This window comes from Macrobrachium nipponense, chromosome 41 (assembly GCF_015104395.2).
Source record: "Macrobrachium nipponense isolate FS-2020 chromosome 41, ASM1510439v2, whole genome shotgun sequence".
In the NCBI taxonomy this organism is placed as follows: Eukaryota; Metazoa; Arthropoda; class Malacostraca; order Decapoda; family Palaemonidae; genus Macrobrachium; species Macrobrachium nipponense.
Genome location: NC_061102.1, coordinates 40533195 through 40555523, shown reverse-complemented (window position 1 = coordinate 40555523; position 22329 = coordinate 40533195). Strand labels below are relative to the sequence as shown.

Sequence of the window (22329 nt, the reverse complement as noted above, 5' to 3'; positions counted from 1 at the left end):
AAATATTGAAATTTTACAAAGTTATAGATATTTTATTTTATTTAGTAAAAATTATACTTACAGCTCACACAATATCATAACACATAAGAACTAAAATCAATAAAAAAATCTGAGTATATTTGTTGTAAAATACTTACGAGATTTGCCGAGATAAGGAGGTGCCATCACTTTTTGTGAGGTATATGTTTTTTATAATATTTCCTTGCACTTTTCTTTGCATAATTACATTTAACGCTAACATATTATCATAAAAGATAAGAACTGAAACCAACAGCAATCCCTGGGTATAATTATGGGCACATAAATAAATGACATCATGGGATAGAGAGGGGCAATACATTCCCTGATCAAGTCTCAAGGCATACTGATCGCCCTTTGTCCTGTGCTGAGCTACTATAGTTGTCTTAAGTCATTTATGAACCATTGAAGTGAAATGAACATCTTTCCCACTAAATTCATCTAAATCATATGGTGACATCTACCATGTCTAAATAGCAATCATCTATCTTCTGCTACTGGTGAGAAGAAAAGGAAGGCAACTGCTATTGATGAAAAACTTAAGATAACTGCCAAGCCCAAGCATGAAGTAAGCATGCCCATAATGTAACTCACAGGGGAACCGATACTTTCACAATAAACATTCTCAACTATTTCAGAGGATAAGAGGCAAATTAGTGATGTCAGGCATCAGTAAAATTCATTGTCATTTTGAAGAAAACAAATTGGCCAATCAATGAGATGGAGAAATTACTTACATGGATGAAAGACCAGATATAGAAGAGTATGCATACTGATGATGCAGGATACGTTAATGCTGGGTACCCATACAAAGACTGCATGATCAAATTACATTAATCATTGTGTTAATGATTTTGCAAACTGTAAGCTATTCTAGGTGTACCAATATATTTACGGTAGGTTGAAACTGAAGGTCAGTTGAAACTGCATTTTCAACTTAAAATAGGTTTATCAGAGCACAACCTGTGTGCATGTACCATGTATCATGGACAGAAGATTTCCAAGCATTACCCAGTTTCCCTTATGGGCCACAGATCAGAGGAACTGATAGGATGAAGAGAAGCAGGCAAGGGTAAATATGACAGTTATTATTTTCCTATGTTGTACCCCTTTGTCTCTCCCGCTGCACCAGAGCTGTTTTGCAGTAAACGAGTGGGTACAATGCAAAATATGGGATCACAGTAATATCAGGAATAGGAGGAGAGGACTTTATGGCTCTGGTGTTCCAAGGACACAGGCAACCAAGGGAAGAAGTGGACATAAATCCTACATTACCCATCCTGGTCCAAGATAGAAAGTACAGTGACAGTCTATGCCATTTGTCAATACTTAAAAAAACTGTGGAGCATACTCTTTGTACAGGTACACAGTGCTCTCCAAACAGGAAAACAAGATTTCCCTAGCACCAATGGTAAAAGGGGAAAGGGTGGGGGGGAACTCTGACAACAGCAATGAGAAGATATCCTTTGGTGTCCTGCTTCAGAAGTTTCTACAACACTTTCATAAGAAGAAAAAAAAAACATATGAAAGTGAACACTGTTCACAGGCATTACCAAACACAAATACACATAGAACCTATATTACTACTTTTATTCTTGTATCCCTAACTTATAGAAAAAGTACATGAAAAAAAACTTCAAACCCATTTGATAAACTTCAAATTCAAAGTCTAGATCCTAGGCCAAATGAACAAAAACAGAGATGTCTTGACTATTGGTAACAAAAAAAAAAAAAAAATTGAAATATGAGTAGCTGCAGCTTCCCCTATTCACACCTTAACTGCCTTGTTAACAACCAACTGTTAATGAAGGATACTCCCAAATTAATACTTCAGGTTTGTAGTCTCATGGGAACAGAAGGTATTTCTGGCTACCACCTTAACAGCACTATATAAGATCAGGCAGTTGTTGCTAGAAAACTCTTTGGATGGTTAAGTATAGTAGTTTTCTAAATCACACAAAGTATTTTACTATAATGCCAAAGCAAATTATTAATGAATGAAGGTGAAACTATCCTTATATGAACTCAACTTTTTTTCCATAGGACAACCCTACACAACAATCACCAGCCTTGTACAAAATTCTGTATCACCAGCCTAGTACAAAATTCTGTACAGTGGTACCTCGACATAAGAAAGGCTCAACTTACGAAAAACTCGAGATACGAAAGCCAATACGAAAAATTTAACAGCTCTACATACAAAAAGTTTTCAAGATACGAAAGGTTTCTGAAAGTTCGAGATTCGCCCGGATAACAATTTTGAAAATCACGCCCCGCGCCGCCCGCCATCTTAGTACTAGTAGACTCGCCACCATCCTCCTGCTCTCCCATTGGTTCCTGATGCTAGTCGCGGCCATGAAATCCTTCTCTCCTATTGGCCAGCGTCCCTCCCATCATGCATCTACTATGTACACGTGGTGGCGTGGCTCGGCCACTCGGTACCAGCATTGTTATAGTACGCAGGCGGTATTTGTTTTCGGGATCGTCAATGTGTACGTAATATTTTTTTTAAAAAAGTGACCAAGATCTCTCACATGTGATAAGTGATCAAGGTCTTTCTCATGGGATAACTGGAAACTTTGCAAGGTTGGTAGAATCTCCACTCCCTGCTGAACAGAGAGTGTAGACCAATCATTTACAACATGCATACCAGTATGTATACGTATAATCAAGGCACTTCAGTTTATGTTGAAGGTCAGCAGCCGAACATTCAGTACCCAAATCAGTTGCAGAGAGAGCATTTGGTTGAACAGGGTTTTGATGGACACCAGGGCCAACAGTCATGAGGTGCAAAAAAAGAACCAAGTGATAAAAAACCAGAAAGTTGAAATTCTGTTTAAAAAAAAAAAAAAAAAAAAAAAAAAAACTTACGTAAAGTAAAAAAAAAAAAGTAAAAAAAAAAAAGTTAAAAATAAAAAAGAGAAAAAAAAACGGCAGAAATTAAAGCCGCTTTTCATAAAGTGCAATCATTTGTAAAAGACACCCCCCGAAAAGGCTCACACAGGAACATTGTGAAAAGTAGGCAGAAGCAATCTTCCTTGGATAGTTACGTATGTAGTACGTACGTATATATTCTTTTAAGTGTACATACATACATATGAACAAAAGAAAAAAAAACGGCAGAAATTAAAGCTGCTTTTCATAAAGTGTAATCATTTGTAGAAGACACCCCCCGAAAAGGCTCGCCCAGGAACATTGTGAAAAGTAGGCAGAAGCAATCTTCCTTGGATAGTTACGTATGTACGTAGCCTCACTCGAAAGGTAAGCTTCCACATTTTACGTACAGTATATTTCTTGTTACCATGTACACTAATATACACTTCATTTACAGGTTATATTTTGCATTTTTTTATTAATTTAAGTATTGAATGGTCCAAATTGTTGTAGCATTTCATTGTTTATAGGTCAATTTAGCTTTATTATGAAATTTACTGGGGTGTTTTTGGAGAGCTTGGAACGGATTAGCCATTTTACATGTAAAATGTGGTCCAAGATATGAAAACCTCATGATACGAAGGGCGCCTCAGAACGGATTAATTTAGTTTCTCGAGGTACTACTGTATATACTTTTTTGTCAATGAGAATGTCATTACACTAACTACAGTTACTTTTAATAGCTACCATAGAAAATGAAACAAACCTATTTCTGATGCATACCAACTCAAGTATTTTCAAATATTTACCTCAGGAAGTCGATAGTGCATGACTAGAGTTTCTCCTGATACTCGTGCTTTCTTGGAAGTGAGTGCATTCATGAGTGTGTCCTCAGACACCCCAAGTAATGACGATATCAAGTTCACTTGTTCAGGATTACGAACCAACACAGATTCATCATGATGGTAAGTGGATTTCTTTGGCTGAAATTCTATATTACCTGCATAAGAGAAAAAAAACATCAGCATTTCAACCCATAGGACAATAAAAAAATTCATATGACCAATTTTCCTGAAAAGGACAAATATACCATCAAGATTATAACACCAACAAGACAACTGGAAAACTGGAAAATTTGTGGGTGCATGGCATTCTTAAATTCCATACAAGAGGGTTTGATGACCAATCTCCTATCATGCACATGCTAAAACTGAATATCTCATAACAAAAGAATACATAAATTTGAATAAACATCCACACAGTATAATATTTGTAAATAAGGATTCCACATTTATAATTTACTGCCAAGAAACTACCATAGTTAAAATAATAAATTTTGTACTGAACATATCCAATTAAGAGTGGAATGACTAATTTTCAACAACCTCTGTGGATGCTTTTGCAGAATGATGCACAATATCAATTACCATTATGAGACAAACATACAACAGACCTTTAGGCAGTTACTGCCAAAGCTGTCCCACATTAATCATTTAATTTGTACCTCGGTTGGAAAATTGAGATTCTGAATATAAACCAAGGCTACCACTTTTTTCTTGAGATAAGTGAATAAGGTTTCTGATAGACTGTTCATAATGGAACCATTATAACTTTCCCTAATGCAGAAACATTATAAAATAATTATATACCTGTAAGATGCTAAATATTTTTTCCAATATTTTCTAGACACGAATCTTGGCTTTACAAACTTTTCTGCAAAGCCTCAGTGAGTCCAACAAAAATCAAGCTCAAAATAACATTGTTAGGTATATTTCACCTCAAGAGGTAAGGTAGTTGTATCAGACTTTCATATTCCACCTGCACCTACAAAGCAATGAGTTTTCTACAATCCACCTGATGATGGAGGGCAACCACCTTTATACAACAATTACATTTGCCAGAAAAATTTCAACTTTTTTTTTAACAGCTTCATGAATGTGAAAGCCCCTGCTTTGCAAAGTAGCTTTTTGGGTACGAGAACTAGAGACTACTAAGTTTCAGCTGTAACTCCTTAGAAATAAATTTGAGTTTGCAAAACATATCAAGCCACCTTGATCAACTTTGGATTCTTGCTATACTTATTCCAAGTCAAAACAAATTATGTTATCACGCATTTATTTGCTCATGGTGCAATGACATGAATAAAGGAATTATGGTCTTAACTGTATAAAACCTATAGTAAAAAAAATCACAGCCATAATCATGGTAATCCAAATTCTTCCGGCATTTTTCCTGATCATTGGCCATTAAGTTTCTATGGCAACCATCCAGCCAATCATGCTTAATTTCTTCTTGACGAAAAGGAAGTAGCCTTTTGTTCACGTAATCAGCAGACACGTGAAGAGAGTTCACATTTTCTTTAATGTTATGATGCTGATAAAGCAGTTTGAATGCATATTTATCCCATGTATACGTTAATAAATAGATTAAGAACAGACTGAATGGATTTCTTGTGTTAATATTTTCTTTCTTTGAGTGTAAAATTGCTGCTTTGTTTTCAGTTCCAGCTTAGGCTACGTTTGTTTACTTTTGTCAGGGGAAGAGTACAATTTTTTAAGGTTATTTTTCCATCGTGTTGAGCAAAATGTATGATTATACAATCATAACACAATTTTTTGTGTTATGATTATATAATCATACTCCAGTAATCGTCTACACACTTGAATAAGACCATTTTTGTTAAATAAAATAATTTCAAATAATTTTAAAGGGCGGTGAAAATATGTAACCCCAGTTTATTTATTTATTTTTTTTTTTACTTTTTGGCTAATAATTATGGTTTCATTTTTGAAGAATACACTTCACGTCTTCAGCTAGCTTTATTTCATATGCTGTATATTTCTGCATAAAAGACGACCTTTAAATACTAAAATTCACCCTTAAAAATTGGGGTTGTCTTATACTACCATTCTAAAAATTAAACCTTGAATTATACATAAAAAGTCACATTATGATATAAAGATAGTAAAACTATTATATATTACCTTATACAGGCAGTCCCTGGTTATCGGTGGACTTGGTTAATGGCATCTGTCTAGCACCATAAAATCAGCAATTTATGGCACCATAACAGGCCAAGTTTCATTATAACCGCCATAAGGTGCTGATAATAGTTATGGCATCATAACATACCTAACAATGGCACCATTAACTGAAACTAGTGCCATAAATCATCAAGTTTTGGTTAATGGCAGTTTTAGCTTATCAGCACCCTGTCAAAAATGGAAACCCCGCCCCCCCCATTAACCAGAGACTCCCTGTATATTACTGGCATATTCAAGAAATAATTCCATGGCAATAAAATAAGCTTTTATATATGTGAGCCCCTCAGAAAATGTAAAGTTATAGTTGCACACACAGAAAAACTTAATCTTTCGGTAACCTTTCAGAAATTCCAATGACTGTGTAATTATGGTAGTAATAACATTTAGAATAACGTAATGTTCATTTTTCATGAAAAATTCATTATCATTTTTATGAAAAAACACAATTTTGCTGTACATACAACTGTTTATAACAATTTAGTTATATGAACGATAATTATCGTACATTAGAATAACCTCTTTGCCTCCATCTCTTTATCCCATCTTCTAGTTGAATAAGTAAAAGTAAAAGAGAATGATAAAAGTATCGTTAGTAAACCTATATTTGCTGAGTAAATGTGGAAAGCCATAAACAACAGAACGAAAAACAGCCGTTTTACCATGAACTACCGAATCAGATAACAACAGCTGTTTTACCATGAACTACCAAATTGGATAGCAACAGCTGTTTTGCTTGCATTTCAACCAGTTTTGCTTGCATTTCAATCATCATATAGTAAATAATTACCGTATCTATATTACAAATAAAGTTGCTGTATATTTCCGCGCATAAGATGACCTTTAAATCCTAAAATTCACCCCTAAAAATTGGGGGTTGTCCTATACCACAATTCTAAAAATAAAAGCCTCGGCATCGGGGATATAGCCTAACCACCAACATACATGAAGATTCACTTTATGAAATAAACTGAAATTAAAGGTAATAAAATCATTTTTACCTTAATATTATTGGCATATCTTCATAACAAATAACCTATTTAATGAATAATTCTAAATCAACTAAATCAACTTTTATCCATGCGATCACAGCTGAGAAAATGTAAACATCGAATTATGGCTGCACTCTTGCGACCTTCAGCTTTCGGTAACCTTTTAGAAATTTCAATGGTTGTGTAATTATAGTAGTAATAACATTTAAGATAATATAGTGTTCATTTTTCATTAAAAGTTTCTCATACATACCACTAGATTGATCACAAGGTACTACCATCATAGGGATTCCAGTCTGGTTATGGCGAGTCAACTTCGGCTTCATCGTCAATATCATACTAATCATCTTCAGTAACAGTCATGGGTTTTTTTTAATGATTTTATGACACTTTTCTATTTTCACGTTCCCCCCCCTCCCTTTTTTATAACAAAACACAGTAAATATCAAATGAGGCAGCACGCAAAGCTGTTTGTAACTGTTTAAAACAATTGTCATATGAACGATAATTATCATTCACCATTGTAATGTTATTAGCGGTTGTTTGAGAATGGCGATGAAATGTAAACAAACCAATGGTTTCCCTTTTAGGTAACGTATGCATGAAAAACATGATATAGAATCGGCTTTGTTAAACCCAGCTTTGACAATTTGCAGAAGGAAATTTCATCTTAATTAAGATCCATTCGGCAATTAAAGACTGATGATATCAGTAAAATGCAATCAGCTGATTATTTTAAGGCTGTAAACAAAACCATATTGCAAATGGCGCATCATTGCTCTGTTCATATATTGTAATACAATAATGCATGCAATATGATTACAGTAAAAAAACTTGTTAAAGTACAACTATTATTCAACTTTTGCAATTGGATATCTATCAATGTAACAACCTAACCGAGGCAATAGTCAGTCCCTCTGCCTCTCTCCATTTTATAGACTGTACTAATACTAATGATACTCCCCCCATCCTCCACTAAAAATTCCGGTTTTTAAAATTCTGGATGAAGCGATTATTGTAAAAATGTATTGACATAATAGAATGAGAAACAGCTGATTGCTGACGCCACTTACCGTAACCATCAAGCGTTTATTGAGCTCCATTAAAATTGTCAAGTTCTTAAACCCTGCCAATTCTAAATGGGTTTCCAATGTTTATTGCTCATGCAATGGAGACCTCAAAAGAGAATACTAGTAAATAAAGCTGCAGGTTATGGCCGAGGCTGAATAAAACAGAATAATGGCCAGATGGAAGTGAAGTTTGGAACTGGAGAAATCGCACCTAATGCTCATACAATGAAGTAATATGTGCACGTTTTCAACCAAATTTCATTAATTTATGATAAAAGATATTTCCGAATTATATCTCCTCTAACAAATAATGGCAATGAAGATATCGATAATATCATATCAGCCGAGATTTTGAGAATGTGAACAATATCAAATGCAAATGATGTGAAGTTTATATTCTGTAATACAGTACCAATATGATCTGTAATACAGTAACAATATGATAATAGTAATACGTACTGTAATTGGATACAACAAAACAACCTTTATTCAAGTCTTCATTGTTTTATAGTTGTATTGTTTAATTTTTGCAAATAATCACTTCTCCAAAAAAATATTTCGGTTTTGTAATTTAGAAATCATCCTATACTACAGATATAAGATAAATTCATAAAAATTTGCCATGATTTTTGACCTCGTCTTATCTAAAGGTTATCTTACACACGGCAACATAGGTAGAATAGAACTGATACATTTTTACATTACATTAAGGCAGCCCTCAATGAACAGCTGCATCAGTTAACAGCAATCCGGTTTTATGGGGCTTGTCTAGCGACGCTGGTAACTGGATTTTGGGTGCTGATATCTGGTTAGCAGCACCAATCTCTAGTTAACAGCAGCACCAATCTCTGGTTAATGGCACCAATATTCGGTAAGTGGTGCCGTTAAGCAGGTTTTTAGTGCTGTTATTGACGATTTTCAGTTAGGAGGGATTTTCGGTTAGCAGCATCAGCCAGGAACGGAACCCCCGCTGTTAACTGGGGCTGCTTGTACTGTATATCTTATTTGCTATGGAGAAAAGATTGGCAAGGAAATATACTTTAATTTTAGCTGCAAAATGCAGCTGAAGCTGAGAGAACAATGTTCAAGCTCCTATAACTAAATTATTGTACATAGGCAACATGGATGAAAATCCCCAAAACTTCCTTGTGCCATCAAACTCAACTGTAAACAAATTTGGAGACAGATATTCTAATTAAAACTACTGGGCATGAAAGAACAAATTTAATTGTTATTTTAATGTGTAAGGCAGAGGGGATGAAACTTTCCCCCTTGGTTATCTTTACACGGAAAATGACACCTAAACAAAAATTCCCGAATGGTATCGATGTCCATGTTCACGAAAACATAAACAATGCAAATGCCACATGATCGCTGTTTGTATCTTATAAAACAATAGTCACGTGAGAATATGGAATTTTAATAATAAAACTAATATCAATAATACTTACCTGTATAATTTATCTACCCCTATATCACCAAAAACTGCACCAAAATTTACCACATTGGTAACCTTGTTACCTCCTATTCTGTCCGCCAGTTGGCAACACTGCCGTTGACAGTTACAAAACCTTCCCTTGAAAACCAGTTGTGATTGGCAGATCGAGGGGTAGGATGGGTGAGACTAGATAAATTATACAGGTAAGTATTATTAATATTAATTTTATTATAAAAATTTTATATTAATAAATATTACCTTAATATAATTCATCTAACCCAATTAACCACATTGAAAAGGAGGAAATCTGAATAAAAATTTCCCTTTTGGGCAGAATAGGAGGAACCAACCTAATCCAATTAACCTTTAAACATCAAACCTCTATTTACATAACTATCTGAGTGTCTGCCGTGTGCCGGCGGCATTTGGGAGTTAGCGCCGAAGCGGAATAGTTTTTTTTTTTTTTTTTTTTTAAATCACAGCACGCTTAGTTTTTAAGATTAAGAGTTCATTTTTGGCTCCATTTTTGTCACTGCCTGAAGTTTAGTATGGAACCATCAGAAATGAAAAAAAATTCAGTATGATATATAAATATTGAAATATATGACAGCGCAAAAAAAAATTTCATATAGTATAATTGTATACAAATCGTGCTGCAAGCAGAGCAATTAAAGCTAATGAGTTACTTTTTTTGTTGTATTGTACACTAAATTGCGATGATTTTGGTATATAACAAATTGTAAAACAATCAAAGCAACACAGAGACAATATTATTACAAAATGATACATGAATTTGTAACACGCGGACATAAAAAAGTTTTTTTTTCATGTAACGGCGAATATAAAACGGTGCCAAAATTACGACAAAGTGACAAAAGAATTTCTGAGATGCATTGCTGATGCTTTGTAGTGCGAGAAGAAAGAAATTTGCGCATGCGCAGCAGGGTAATGCTTGTAAACAAAACAACAGCATGATCCATGAACTCCCAGCATCCCTCAAGTCGCGTAATTTAAAATCTTTTGCAAACTAGGCCCATAACTATTTTTCCGCGAATATTTAAAAAAAATGTTTGTAGTCGACATACCGTACGCCCGCTTGGCACCCGACACACAATTTTGGTCAACGTACAATACGTCCAGTCGGCGTTTAAGGGTTAATGGAAAACGATGAAAAAGAAAAATGAATAACAGGACATAAAACAACAAAGAAATATATATGCCGAGTTAAAAACTCAACCCAAAGTCTAAGATACTAAGAACTCAAAGTCTACTACCATAATGCCAACGAATGCGGTAGTAAAGGACAAAAGTCAGGTGACCAACCAGGTGACAAGTCAGACGACATCGAGGACAGCAAGACTGCACCCTGATGAATTCATCAAGCACTAGCACCACCAATGACACCTGCTCTCTCACTAATGTCTGGTGCCAAGAGAGAGGAGCTGGTATTGGCAACTCTTTCCCGAAGGATGAGTGCCTGGACGGCCTGGGCAATTCAAAGCTAAACGAACATTGGGGGCGTATCAACACAAACCAAAATTGTCAGCAGCGATATCAGCTCATGAGCAACTCCTGACTTGAACATTCTGGTGCCAAAGAGCGCGGAGCAAAAGGCGACTCGGTCCTGGAGGATGAGTGCCTGACAGTCCAAACTGGTCTCATGTTAAACGATCAACGGGGGGTGTATCAATGCAACCGATTTCGTCAACAAAATTTTAGAGCTACTAAATGTCGCCTGATCTCGCGTTAGTGTCTGACTCCGAGAAAACAGGGGAGACACAAAGTAGATGGTGAACGAGTCACCAGATGACAGCAGACGATCCATCGACTAATTCCCTGTCCAGAAAGACAATGGAGGAAGTGCGAGTCATCAGGGCAGGCGAACCAGTGGCTAGTTTCAAGTCAGCATCAACTTTGGGAGAAGTGTAGTTGCCAGTGCAACAACCCAGTAGCTGGTCCAGTGTCAGACTGATAATGGAAGTAGTGTGAGTTGTCAAGCAGTCAGTCCTTATGTCATCAACAACACCTATAAATACCAAACTGCCTAATTCCCATTATAACTAAACCAAAAACTACCCCAAAAGTTATAATGCAAAAACAAAAAAATACACATACAACAAAAATAAGATACAGGTAAGAACTAAATGTAAAACAGGAGACTACCTAATTCTGTCTGATGACCTGTCCTGCCATCACCAGCGGGCCCTAAGAACGAAGGTCGCCTAGAACTAGAGATGTATCCCTTAAGTAAAAAGAGGCAAAAACAGAATTAGAACGCCAAGTCGCTGCCTCAAGCACCTTAGTGACACAGACGTTCTTCATAAAAGATACTGATGTAGCAACTGTTCTAATACTGTGTACTCTCGGCGCCTGGCCTTCACAGCCAGCCAAACCGCCAGTTTTAACAATAAGATCTCTGAGGAAAAAGGATACACCAGTCTTTGACATAAGTCTCTTGACATTTCAGGTGAAACAAACAAATGACGGGGACGACCCTGAATGTCCTTTGTGTGATGTGAATAGCATGAGAGTGCCCTAACAGGGCAAAGAACTAATTCCTCATTCAAATTACCGACAAAAGAACTAAGTCCTCATTCAAATTACCGACAAAGTCTACCAGCGACTTCAGAACGAAAGACCTGGGAATGGGATTATCAGACAATTCGGTCTTTGCGACAAATTCAGGAAGGTATGACAAAATCTTGTCTTGTCCAATCTAGCAACCAGAAAAGTGTGTGCTTGCAGTTCACCCACCCTCTTGGCTGTAGCCAGCGAGACAAGGAAAAGTGTCTTAGAAGAGAGGTCCCTAAAATTGGCCGTATTCAGAGGCTCAAATGGGAGGAACCTTAAGGCTTGAAGGACTTTATTAACGTCCCATGTCGGAGAAGAACACTGCGGACTGGGTTGAGATAGGGAAAGATAGAATTAAATCTCTAATGACATAAGAAGAGATTTCAGGGAGCCTCACCTTAAAAACACAAGAAAGCATCAACCTATAACCCTTAATGCACGAAGGTGACAGGCCCTGTCATGATGTAAATGAAATAAAACCTCCAATATTTTTGGTAAGGAAGGTCTATAAATTGAATGCCCTTGAGACCTACACCAACGTCTGAAAACCAACCATTTAACCTGATAATTTACTCTAGTTGATTGCCGTCGGGCAAAAGCCAACTGACAAGCCACTCTGGAGGAGAACTCTTCGTGCTTGGAGAATCTCCTGATAGTCTCCAGGCATGAAGATGAAGCATGTGGAACCTCTGATGGAACCAATGAAAATGAGGTTGCTTGAGAAGATCTGGTTTTTCTGTCAGACGAATAGGGGGCTCCACCTGTACTTCCAGTAGGTCAGGAAACCACTCCTTCTGTGAGATCCAGATGCTTGGTTGCCCTCACTTTGTCGATGACTGCCCTCACCAGAGCGAACAGAGGAAATGCATATGCTTGAAGGCCCTCCCAGTCCTGCAAATGAGCATCTGTCCCGCCACTCTGAGGAGTCTGGTAAGGGGCGAAGATCTGGCACCGAAAATTCGGTGGGGTGGCAAACAGATCAACTATGACAGGCCACTTCTTTCTGAGGCTATCGAAGACTTCCTGGCAAAGTGTCCATTCCGACCCTTGAACTTCGCTCGGTCTCGACAAGGCGTCTGTTAAGACGTGATCGCCCAGGATAAACTGAGGGACCAATGTAATCCTCCTGTCTTCTGCCCAACACAGGATTGATCAGGCTTCTTGAGTGAGAAGATCCGACTGTATGCCACCTTGGTCTTTTAAGTACGGAGACTGTTGTGGTGTTGTTGACGAAGATTATTACAACTGACTCCGACAGTTGTTCCTGAAATGAAAGAAGGCCCAGGTACACTGCCCTTAGTTCCCTCAAATTTATTGACATGATCCTCTCTTCCTCTGACCAAAGGCCTGAAGCGGCTTCGGAGCCTAGGTGCGTGCCCCTACCTTGATCCGAGGCATCTGACCAAAACATTAGGTCCGGTGGAACTGAAAGAAGAGACGTCCCTGACTTGAGGCGGTGAACTTGCATCCACCAACAGAGATCATTCTGACATTGTCCTCGGACACGAAATCCCATGACTGGCGAAGTGTCGACTGAAGGGACCTCAATCTGAGACGACCTCTGGGAACCAGTTGGATGAGGGATAACAAATGGCCCAGGAGGGTCCTTCAAAGATAAACTGGCTGCAATACGGAGGACAGACTTAGAAGCCTGTCTATCCATTTCTGAGAGGGGGAAGTCCTCAAAATCTGGGAATTCAAAACAATCCCCAGATAAGTCATGATCTGACAAGGGATTAGATTGGACGCGTTGAAGTTGACACGAATGCCCAACTCGACACAAAGAGACAGAACTATCTCCCTCAACCAGAGACATTTCGCTAGAGAGTCAGCCTGAACTAGTCAATCGTCCAGATACCGAAGCATCCTTACATTTAACCGATGCAGAATAGCCGGAAAAAAGGGTCTTGAACTGGAAAACTCCCGAGTCCGTGAAAAACTGAAGGTAAGGTCTGCTCTTCGGGTGGATGGGATTTGCAGATAAGCATCCTGCAGATCGATGGAACCATCCAATCCCCCTTCCCGACGGATGAAAGAACAGTCTGAACCGTCTCCATCCGGAACTTGGACTTCAAAATGAACTTGTTCAAGACCAAAAGATCTATGATGGGGCGCCAGGCACCCGAGGACTTTAGAACTACAAACACCCGTGAGTAAAACCTGGGAGAAGGAGGAGCTTGCTCTCTGGCATCCTTCTCCAAGAGGGCCAAAAGCTCCTTTTCCAAGGCTTGAGCCCTGATTGAGTGAGGGGAATAACTGCTGAACTCGAGAGGATGATTGGAAAGTGGAGGTCTTGAAACAAAAGGGATCTCGTAACCTACCTTCAGGACCTCCACTACCCAAGCATCCACCACTCTCCCCTGCAAAGCTGACCAACGGTGAGAGACAAGCTCCTTCTGCGGTCTCTGGGCGAGGTAATGACTCCTACTTCTGAAAATTCTTACACACAGACAAGGAAGAAGAAGAAGGACCTCCTGGAGGTTGAGCTCTTCCTCTTCCCTTAGATCCATGCCAAAAACCTCTCCCGCATTTCAAAGGGTGAGCACCAGAGGAGGAAGCCGAGGCACCAGAAACCTGAGATGTAGATGTACTCGGGAAAAACGAGCCAGGAGGAGGAGGAGGTTGTAGGGCTGGAGTAAAAGGTGCAAATCTGGCACTAAACTTATGCTTACTTCTTGAAGAAACGGGAGGAAAACCTGAGGAAAAGGCTCTTTATAGGGCCCAGTGAGCTTGAAAAGAGGCATCACCTTGAGATTCCTTCAAAACCTCAAAAAGCACAGACAAATCAAAAAGGGAATCGCCGAAAGAAGAGGACAATAAACGGTTTCTCTGAATCTCCGAAACAGAAGAGGGTAACTGCAACAAATACAGGTTACGCCTTAGAGAAATGAGAAAGGCCTGCATGGTAGAAGCAAGCTCATTCTGACGTACAGAAGCGATTGAAATAGACAAACAAAATTTTTCAAAAAGAGCAGCATCGGGAGGAACAAACAAGGAGTCCTTCACATACATTAAAAGACCTCCGAGGACCCACATATTGAAGGATTGAGCCTCTTGCAAGGAGCTCATAACAGACTCCATGGCAATAAAGTCTTCGATCGAGACCGAGACCAAGACCAAGACCGAAGCCTTGGAAAGCAAAGGTTGACCCGAAAGTCGGACAAAATCAGGATTTGGTTTGGGGGGTCAAGAGAATGAAGTATCATCCACCACCTGATAAACTAGAAGAGAAGAGAGCTTCCTCTTCCCTTCCCCGATCACCTTTGAAAGTTTAGCGGCAACGTCCGCCCTCACTCTTACGAACCTCTGAGCAAAGGGAAAACGTAAAAATTCCCGCGACTGGGAAGGACCATCAAGAAAAATCCCTTCTGCAATACAGCAAGGTGGAGGCTGCTTCTGCTCATTAGGCCTCGCCTGAGGAAGAAAACTCAAAACTAAATAAAAAGTTTCTTGAACTCAGCATCAGTTCGACGAAATATCAATATCACACGATTCCACTTCATCATCATCATCGTCAGATCCTAACTGAAACTTCCCCCGAAGTAACATCCTGACGACTAAATAAGCACCCTTTGGCACTGTTACAGGACTAACCGGGGACACATTGGGTAAGGAATCATCAGGCACCTGCCCTGACCGGATCCCCCCTAGGCCTTCGCAACAACGGGTTTTCACAAGCCGGGATATCAGTCGCACCGTTACCCATGATGCTGTCGACAGGTACCTGACGAGGAGCTGAAAATTAATCTAAAAGATTGTTAGAAATCCTAGTAAAAGCTGCTTCAAAATTTTCTGACTTGTTAATCTTGGCTGAAATGTTTATCTAAACTATGCTGTAATGTTTCAAATTTCTTCTTCCAACTAGTTTCCATCGCCAAAAAACTTTTGAATCAAAATCAGAAACGACTTCGTTACTTACCGGTTATACAGGTGCCAAAGCATCAGTTAATACGGAATCTGAATCACATGAAACCGAAACCGAAGAACCAACCAGACACATGGGCGCACAATTCAAGGAAATCATTAGATACAAGTCTAGCTACTGATTTCTTTTTCTCCTTAATAAATCTTTTAAGCTGCAAGATTCTTTTATGTCTAATATATCCCGTCATGTCTTCGTCAGACCAAGACTTACAGAAGTCGCAATGAGAAATCAAGTCACAAACCTGCCCACGACAAAAGCTACAAAAGTCATGGGGTTCATGCTCCCTTACTCATCCTTGTCCCACAAGCCGGGCAATTCATGATGTTGCTAGCAAAAGGAAGAATCGAATCATCTTGGCTATCCATTGGACTGTTGGACAGGTCACGTAATTCCGGGTCACACAAAAGTTCGTCAAAATAATATATATACCACGACATACATCATATATATATGTGTGTGTGTATATATATATATATATTATATATATATATATATATATATATATATATATATATATATATATATATATATATATATATATATATATATATATACACACATATCTATATATATACACACACACAGAGTGTTCTCTTCTCAGCATATTCACAGGGGGTGAGTACCAGACACCCCTGTGAAGAGTTAAAACCTGCAATAGTTAGAACCACAACTAAAAATGTTTATAACTGCCTATCTTGAAAGTTCAGATACCAAATGTATACCTTAAATAACATCCTACTTCAAGTATACCTTAAATTACTAACCTATTATTGTATTATTCTTTGATGTTATATTATTAATATAATTTCAAAGTCATCTTAAACAACTGGAATGAAACCCGTTGTTAACCGGGGGCTGCCTGTTCTCGAGAACAAGTAGGATTTGGTCCAATTTACTTCATTTAGAGTAGTTGGTCACCAAATCCTAGTTAGTCATGGCTATTACTTATGCTAGCTTTGTGAAAGCTCTAATAAGATAATACAATAAATGGGTTAAAAAGAAAAACTTGCTTTGCACAATAAAAACATCAAAATTTTTTAGGGCAAGTATTTTTCTCAAGGTTACAAATAAGAGAATTTTATTTAGGAATACTCCAAGGGAAAGCTGAAAATTATTTAAAGTTTGGTAACAAGGTGACCGATGGGGTATCACCTACTCACCTGTCGGTAGCCGGCACTTTTTCCTTCTGCACTACAGAATATATGGGGATAGTTGGGATGGGTTTGTACATCCATGTTAAATCCAGCGACTTTCAAAATTTACCTTTTTCCTATGATACATTACCACCACTTATAAAGCAGACATAATCCTAAAAGTCTATAACCTAAACATTCCCTGGCACAAAATGACAAATTTTCTAAGACAATTTGTATTTTTCATAGCTCCAAACCTGAGGTCTTAACAATAGGATAATTTCTAGTGCCTAGCTGGATCCGGTTAAATCGCACATGAAAGCAAGGAATCTTGTGAGATCTGGCAACGTGTGCATATATCGGGTGAAGAGTGGTCAAGGACCATGTATCTACGCCACCGCGTCAGTCTTTCCCAACTCAGGATGTCTTAGCAGACAGAGGGGTGGCTAGGGGTGGACAGTACAATGTTAAGACCTCAGGTTTGTAGCTATGAAATATACAAATTGTCTTAGAAAATTTGTCATTTGTTCATACAAGAACAAACCTTCAGTCTTAACAATAGGATAGACTCATACCTGGAGGGAGGTACAAGACATCTTCAACTGGCTAGGGGCCCACCCACCAGTCCAGATCCAGAAGAAATAACTTTCGGAGAGGGACTGAAGCCCGTGAGAAGCTAGATAAAGTGATATCTAACCACCCAGACACTGAGCAACATACAATGATATATGGGAGAATCATTGTACATATAGGGAACCAAAGAGAAACTTTGACTGTCCAATAACAAACCAACTCACCAGGGCTTGTTACCACTCCCAACTCCCCCTTGCCAAGGAGCGGAGCATATGCTACCAAATACAGGGTTGGATATTTGTATACCAAGCGACCACACTATCAGTATGACTATCTTACTCACCCGTATCAGACCAGTCCAGCGAATGACGTGTTTATTCCTTAACCCGCCTGAAGGGAGCAGGAAAGGTACAAGAGAAAGAAAGAAAGAAAGAAGAAAAAAAAAAAAAAAAAAAAAAAAAAAAAAAAAAAAAAAAAAAAAAAAAAAAAAAAAAAAAAAAAAAAAAAAAAGGAGACCAGCCAACTCACTCATTCTCTCATCCACACAATCATCTTAGGTAAGATACAAAAGTGCCCTGTTAAGGGCAATTATGAGTTAAACAACTTGTTGGGCAGCCACCACAGGACCCAGGGAAAATGCGTACATAGATCTGTGGGCAACATCCTTAAGAGAGAAAACTCTTCACTCTATGTACAGTGGTCCCCCCATATTCGCGGGGGATGCGTACCAGACCCCCCCGTGAATAGTTAGAATCCGCGAATGTTTGGACCCTTATGTTAGTTAAAACTCAAGAAAAACCCACTAAAAATTTTCATACTTGGTTTTTTAATAGTTTTATCACAAAAAGGGCATTTTATGATGAAATTCACCAAAAAAACCAGGAATTTGTGGATATTTTTCATAGAAAAATACCGCGAATGCGCGAATTTTCCGCGAATAATACAGGGAAACGTTCCCCAGAAAAATCCGCGAATGTGTGAGTCCGCGAATCTGGAGAACGCGAATACGGGGGGGTCCACTGTACAAACAAGTTCTTTTTGAAAGCCAAAGAGGGACCATTACCCCTTACATCATTGCACTCTAGCCTGCACAGACATGGTGGCAGAATCATCAAGAGTCAAGTATGACTGTCTGATGGCCTCCCATATCCAAAAAGAGAAAGTATTCATCAACAACTCTTTCTTTGTCCAGCCTGGGCTAACAAAAAGTGCGGTAGCCTGGCCTAAGGTGCCGTGTCCTTTTAAGATAGCAACGCACGGCCTGGACAGGACACCACAAAAGCTCTTCAGCATCACCACCCACAAAGTCATTCAGTGATGAAATGGAAAAGGAAGTGAACCTATCATTGTGCAAAGAGCGATTTTGGGTCTTGGCCATGAATTCAGGGACAAATTCGAAGGACACCGACCCTCAACTCCTGGTGTGCTTCACATCATAGCTCAGACCGTGGAACTCTCCCACTCTTTTCAAAGATGCCAAGGCCAGGAGGAAAACCATCTTGAGCGTCAAGTTCCTGTCAGATGAGCGACGCAAAGGCTCACACGGACCCTTAGTGAAGCTTCTCAGAACCAAGGAAACATCCCATGTCGGAGGCTTGAGGTCTCTAGGAAAGTTCCCAAGACGAGATGTCAATACCTCTATGACACTAAACTCAAGGCTGCCCTGTAGCCTCTAATGGCAGAAATGGACAAAAGCTTCTCATCTCTGAGGAAGGTTAAAAAGTCTGCTATGCGCTGAAAATAGGTTGCGAGTGGAGAAAAACCCCGTTTACAACACCAATCACAGTAGATCGCCCATTTGCCCTGGTAAACTGCAGAGGTTGACCTTCAGAGACTGCTGGACATATGCCCTGCTGTTCTCTGAGAAAAGCCTCTCACTCAGAGGAGATACTTGATAGCCTTAAACAGTGAACTTTTCTGTATGCGGCTGACACAGGAGATGCCACCAAAGGGGGAATTTCCCTCGGAACTTACGACAACAACAGCAGCAGATCTGGAAACCATTCCGCCTGAGGCCACAGAGGGGCTACCAAAGTCATCCTGAGACCCTGCAAACTCATCAGCCTGTTCAGAACTTGACATCACTAGCAAGTTGATGCCACGGCTTCCCTCTGACTCGAAGAAGCTGCAACTGTCACTGGCAGGGCAATACAAAATGGCTGACCTCGGCTACCCATGAAGTACGTCAGCAAACCCTCTAAGGACAGTGGACCCCATAGCCCAAGCGTCCCCCAAAGCGCCGCTATTTTGGACGCCTCTGACTCTGCAAAAAAAGCCTCCTCCCTCTCGGGAAACACATTAACTCCCGAAGAAGAAGGGTTGACATTACATAAAAAAGCTTTAGGGCCTCCTGATACTTCCAATGACAAATCAATGGAAGAAAAGGAAGGGGACAAAGGCACAACACTACTATGGGGAGTGATAGCAGCAGGAGACAAAGCATTGGGAAGAGGAGAAGAAAAACCCTCCCATGAAGGGAGAGTAGAAACCCTAAGATGCTCCCTCTTACTATAAAATAACTTCCACTGCTCTTTAACCGGATCCAGCTAGGAGCTAGAAATTATCCTACTGTTAAGACCGAAGGTTTGTTCAAGTATGAACAACAAACCTCAACTGGTGTTTCAGAGGCTGAGAAAGCAGCTAATCAGATTGGCTAAGGGAAAGGAACCTTCCATGCAACACATCCAACTGTTCACCTGCTCCAAGACTCATCTAGCAACCATCATCACATCAATTTAAATGACTGTCTCACCTCTGAGGCAATCCCTAAGATTTGCTTGATCTGTGAGACTGGGTTCGATTTGGGCATCACAACTACTTCCTTAGGATGACTGCACCCACAAATGAGGGCAATAAGCTGGCCATAAGTGACTCTTGAACTCAACCTGCATATATTTTGCCAGTCAAGGACCCTTAGACTGTAACAGATCCCTTACAGACTGAGCAGTTCTTTTCCTAAAAGAGAGGCTAGTAACATACCTACATACCCCAGTGAATGCTATGGGGATTGAGACCAGAAACACTGAAGTCCAAGCTGCAGAAGCTACCAGCAGCTTCTCTCTATAGCATCAATGCACCCTTTAGCCTAAGCTACGTAGTCCAAGAATACAGAAAAAGACTGGTCACCAAGAAAACCGAGGGTATTTGAGACTCCATCATCATACCCGAAGCAACTAATGAAGGTGTAGAAAGAAACAGACCTTAAGCACAAAAGAATTCAACATGAAATATATCTGTATGCACAACTGGGCTGTCAAGAGTGAGAGAGCATGATGAGTAACCTAGTTGCCGGTGCCTGGTTTGGAATAAACCACGGAAGAACAAGTAGTTAGGGGCATGGGAACTGATGTAAGCTTCTTGTTCTTGCTATGCTTCTTCCCACAGAACTTCCACTGCAAATGAGACCTGTCAGCACACTCTTCACTGGACAAATCAGGAAAGCTGAACTTCTCTGTAAAAATAGTAAAAGCAAGAGGGATCCACAGCAACAATGTAAACCCTCCTCTCTTTTTCAGTCAAACCTTTCTCCTTCTGAATAACCTCCACAGCAAAAGTCATTTATAACCCAAGCATTCGCAAGTTTTGAACCATATGCTGTGCTGAGAAAAGTAGAGGGTTTCAAAGAAAGTCGGTGAGAACTTTGGTAGACATTCATACCGGATGGCAGCTGAAGAAAAGTGGTGGATTACTGACACGTTAGTGAGCTATGCCCAACCAATCATCTACCAACCACCCATTAATCACATTGTTTTCTAGCTTCAACAATTGTTTTCAGTGCATGTCAGGAATACTCTTAGATAAAAGCCAAGGCGTGTATTCTGCATGAGACTGTTTTAAACAAATTCAGTGGGTATTATGCAATAAACTGCTTACGCAGCAGTCTCTCTCACTCTGACAAACCTCATACATATTATGCATAAAAAAGTGAAATATACTGTGCATTACTGTTTTACAACTGTTTACTACAGCAAACGTCATCGACTTAGAGATGTGACTTGGCCACACTGAACTATTTGATGAATATATAAATATAATTGATTGGTTAATATAAGCCATTTATGCAAAGAACATTATCAGTCTAAGTGTTAAATCATCCTCAGAACACTTCCCATAATACATAAAACCAGATCCTTACACCAATATGACAGAATCCTACAACTACACTTTTAATGCAACCCAGCATGATTTGGTTTGTTATTCCTGTTTGATAACCTTACTTGCAAAGAAAATTTGAGTAACTGATATTTTTGCTCAGTGTTCTTTAACCTTAATTTTAGCAATAATTCCATATAACTGTAATAATAAAATAAGTGCTTGAAAGCTAATATTATTTAAAAGAGTTTTTATCTAAGTATAAGAAGACTGGGCCAGGTACAATTGTATGAAAATGTTTGTGATGAATATGTCAAGCACTCAAAATAAATGAGAGAAATATATGTAGCAAATACAATCGTAAAAGTTGACAATATTTGAGCAACTGAAACTTCTGCAAAACAAAATGGGATGTTTATTTAATCACTGGCAAATAAGGGGGGGGGGGGGGGGTTACTGTAAAATGAATGTAAATACATTTAGTAATAAACCAATAAAAAATATAGCAAAAGCAGCATTAACAATCATTTTGTAAAAGGAAAGAGCGTCGTGCACCTAGCAAACAAGAATATAACTGTTAAATGGTCAGGGTGGAATAATGT

General features: G+C 39.0%; 1 protein-coding gene across 5 annotated transcripts in view; it reads right to left on the bottom strand.

The window, feature by feature from the left end:
* Nucleotides 1–22329, bottom strand: part of LOC135212719 (unconventional myosin-IXAa-like) — a 371838-nt gene that overhangs the window by 253628 nt on the left and 95881 nt on the right. For all 5 annotated transcript variants that reach the window (XM_064246413.1, XM_064246417.1, XM_064246414.1 and 2 more), the window contains exon 7: nt 3702–3892. In XM_064246413.1, the coding sequence (XP_064102483.1) occupies nt 3702–3892 (191 nt within the window). The remainder of the gene's footprint in view (nt 1–3701; nt 3893–22329) is intronic.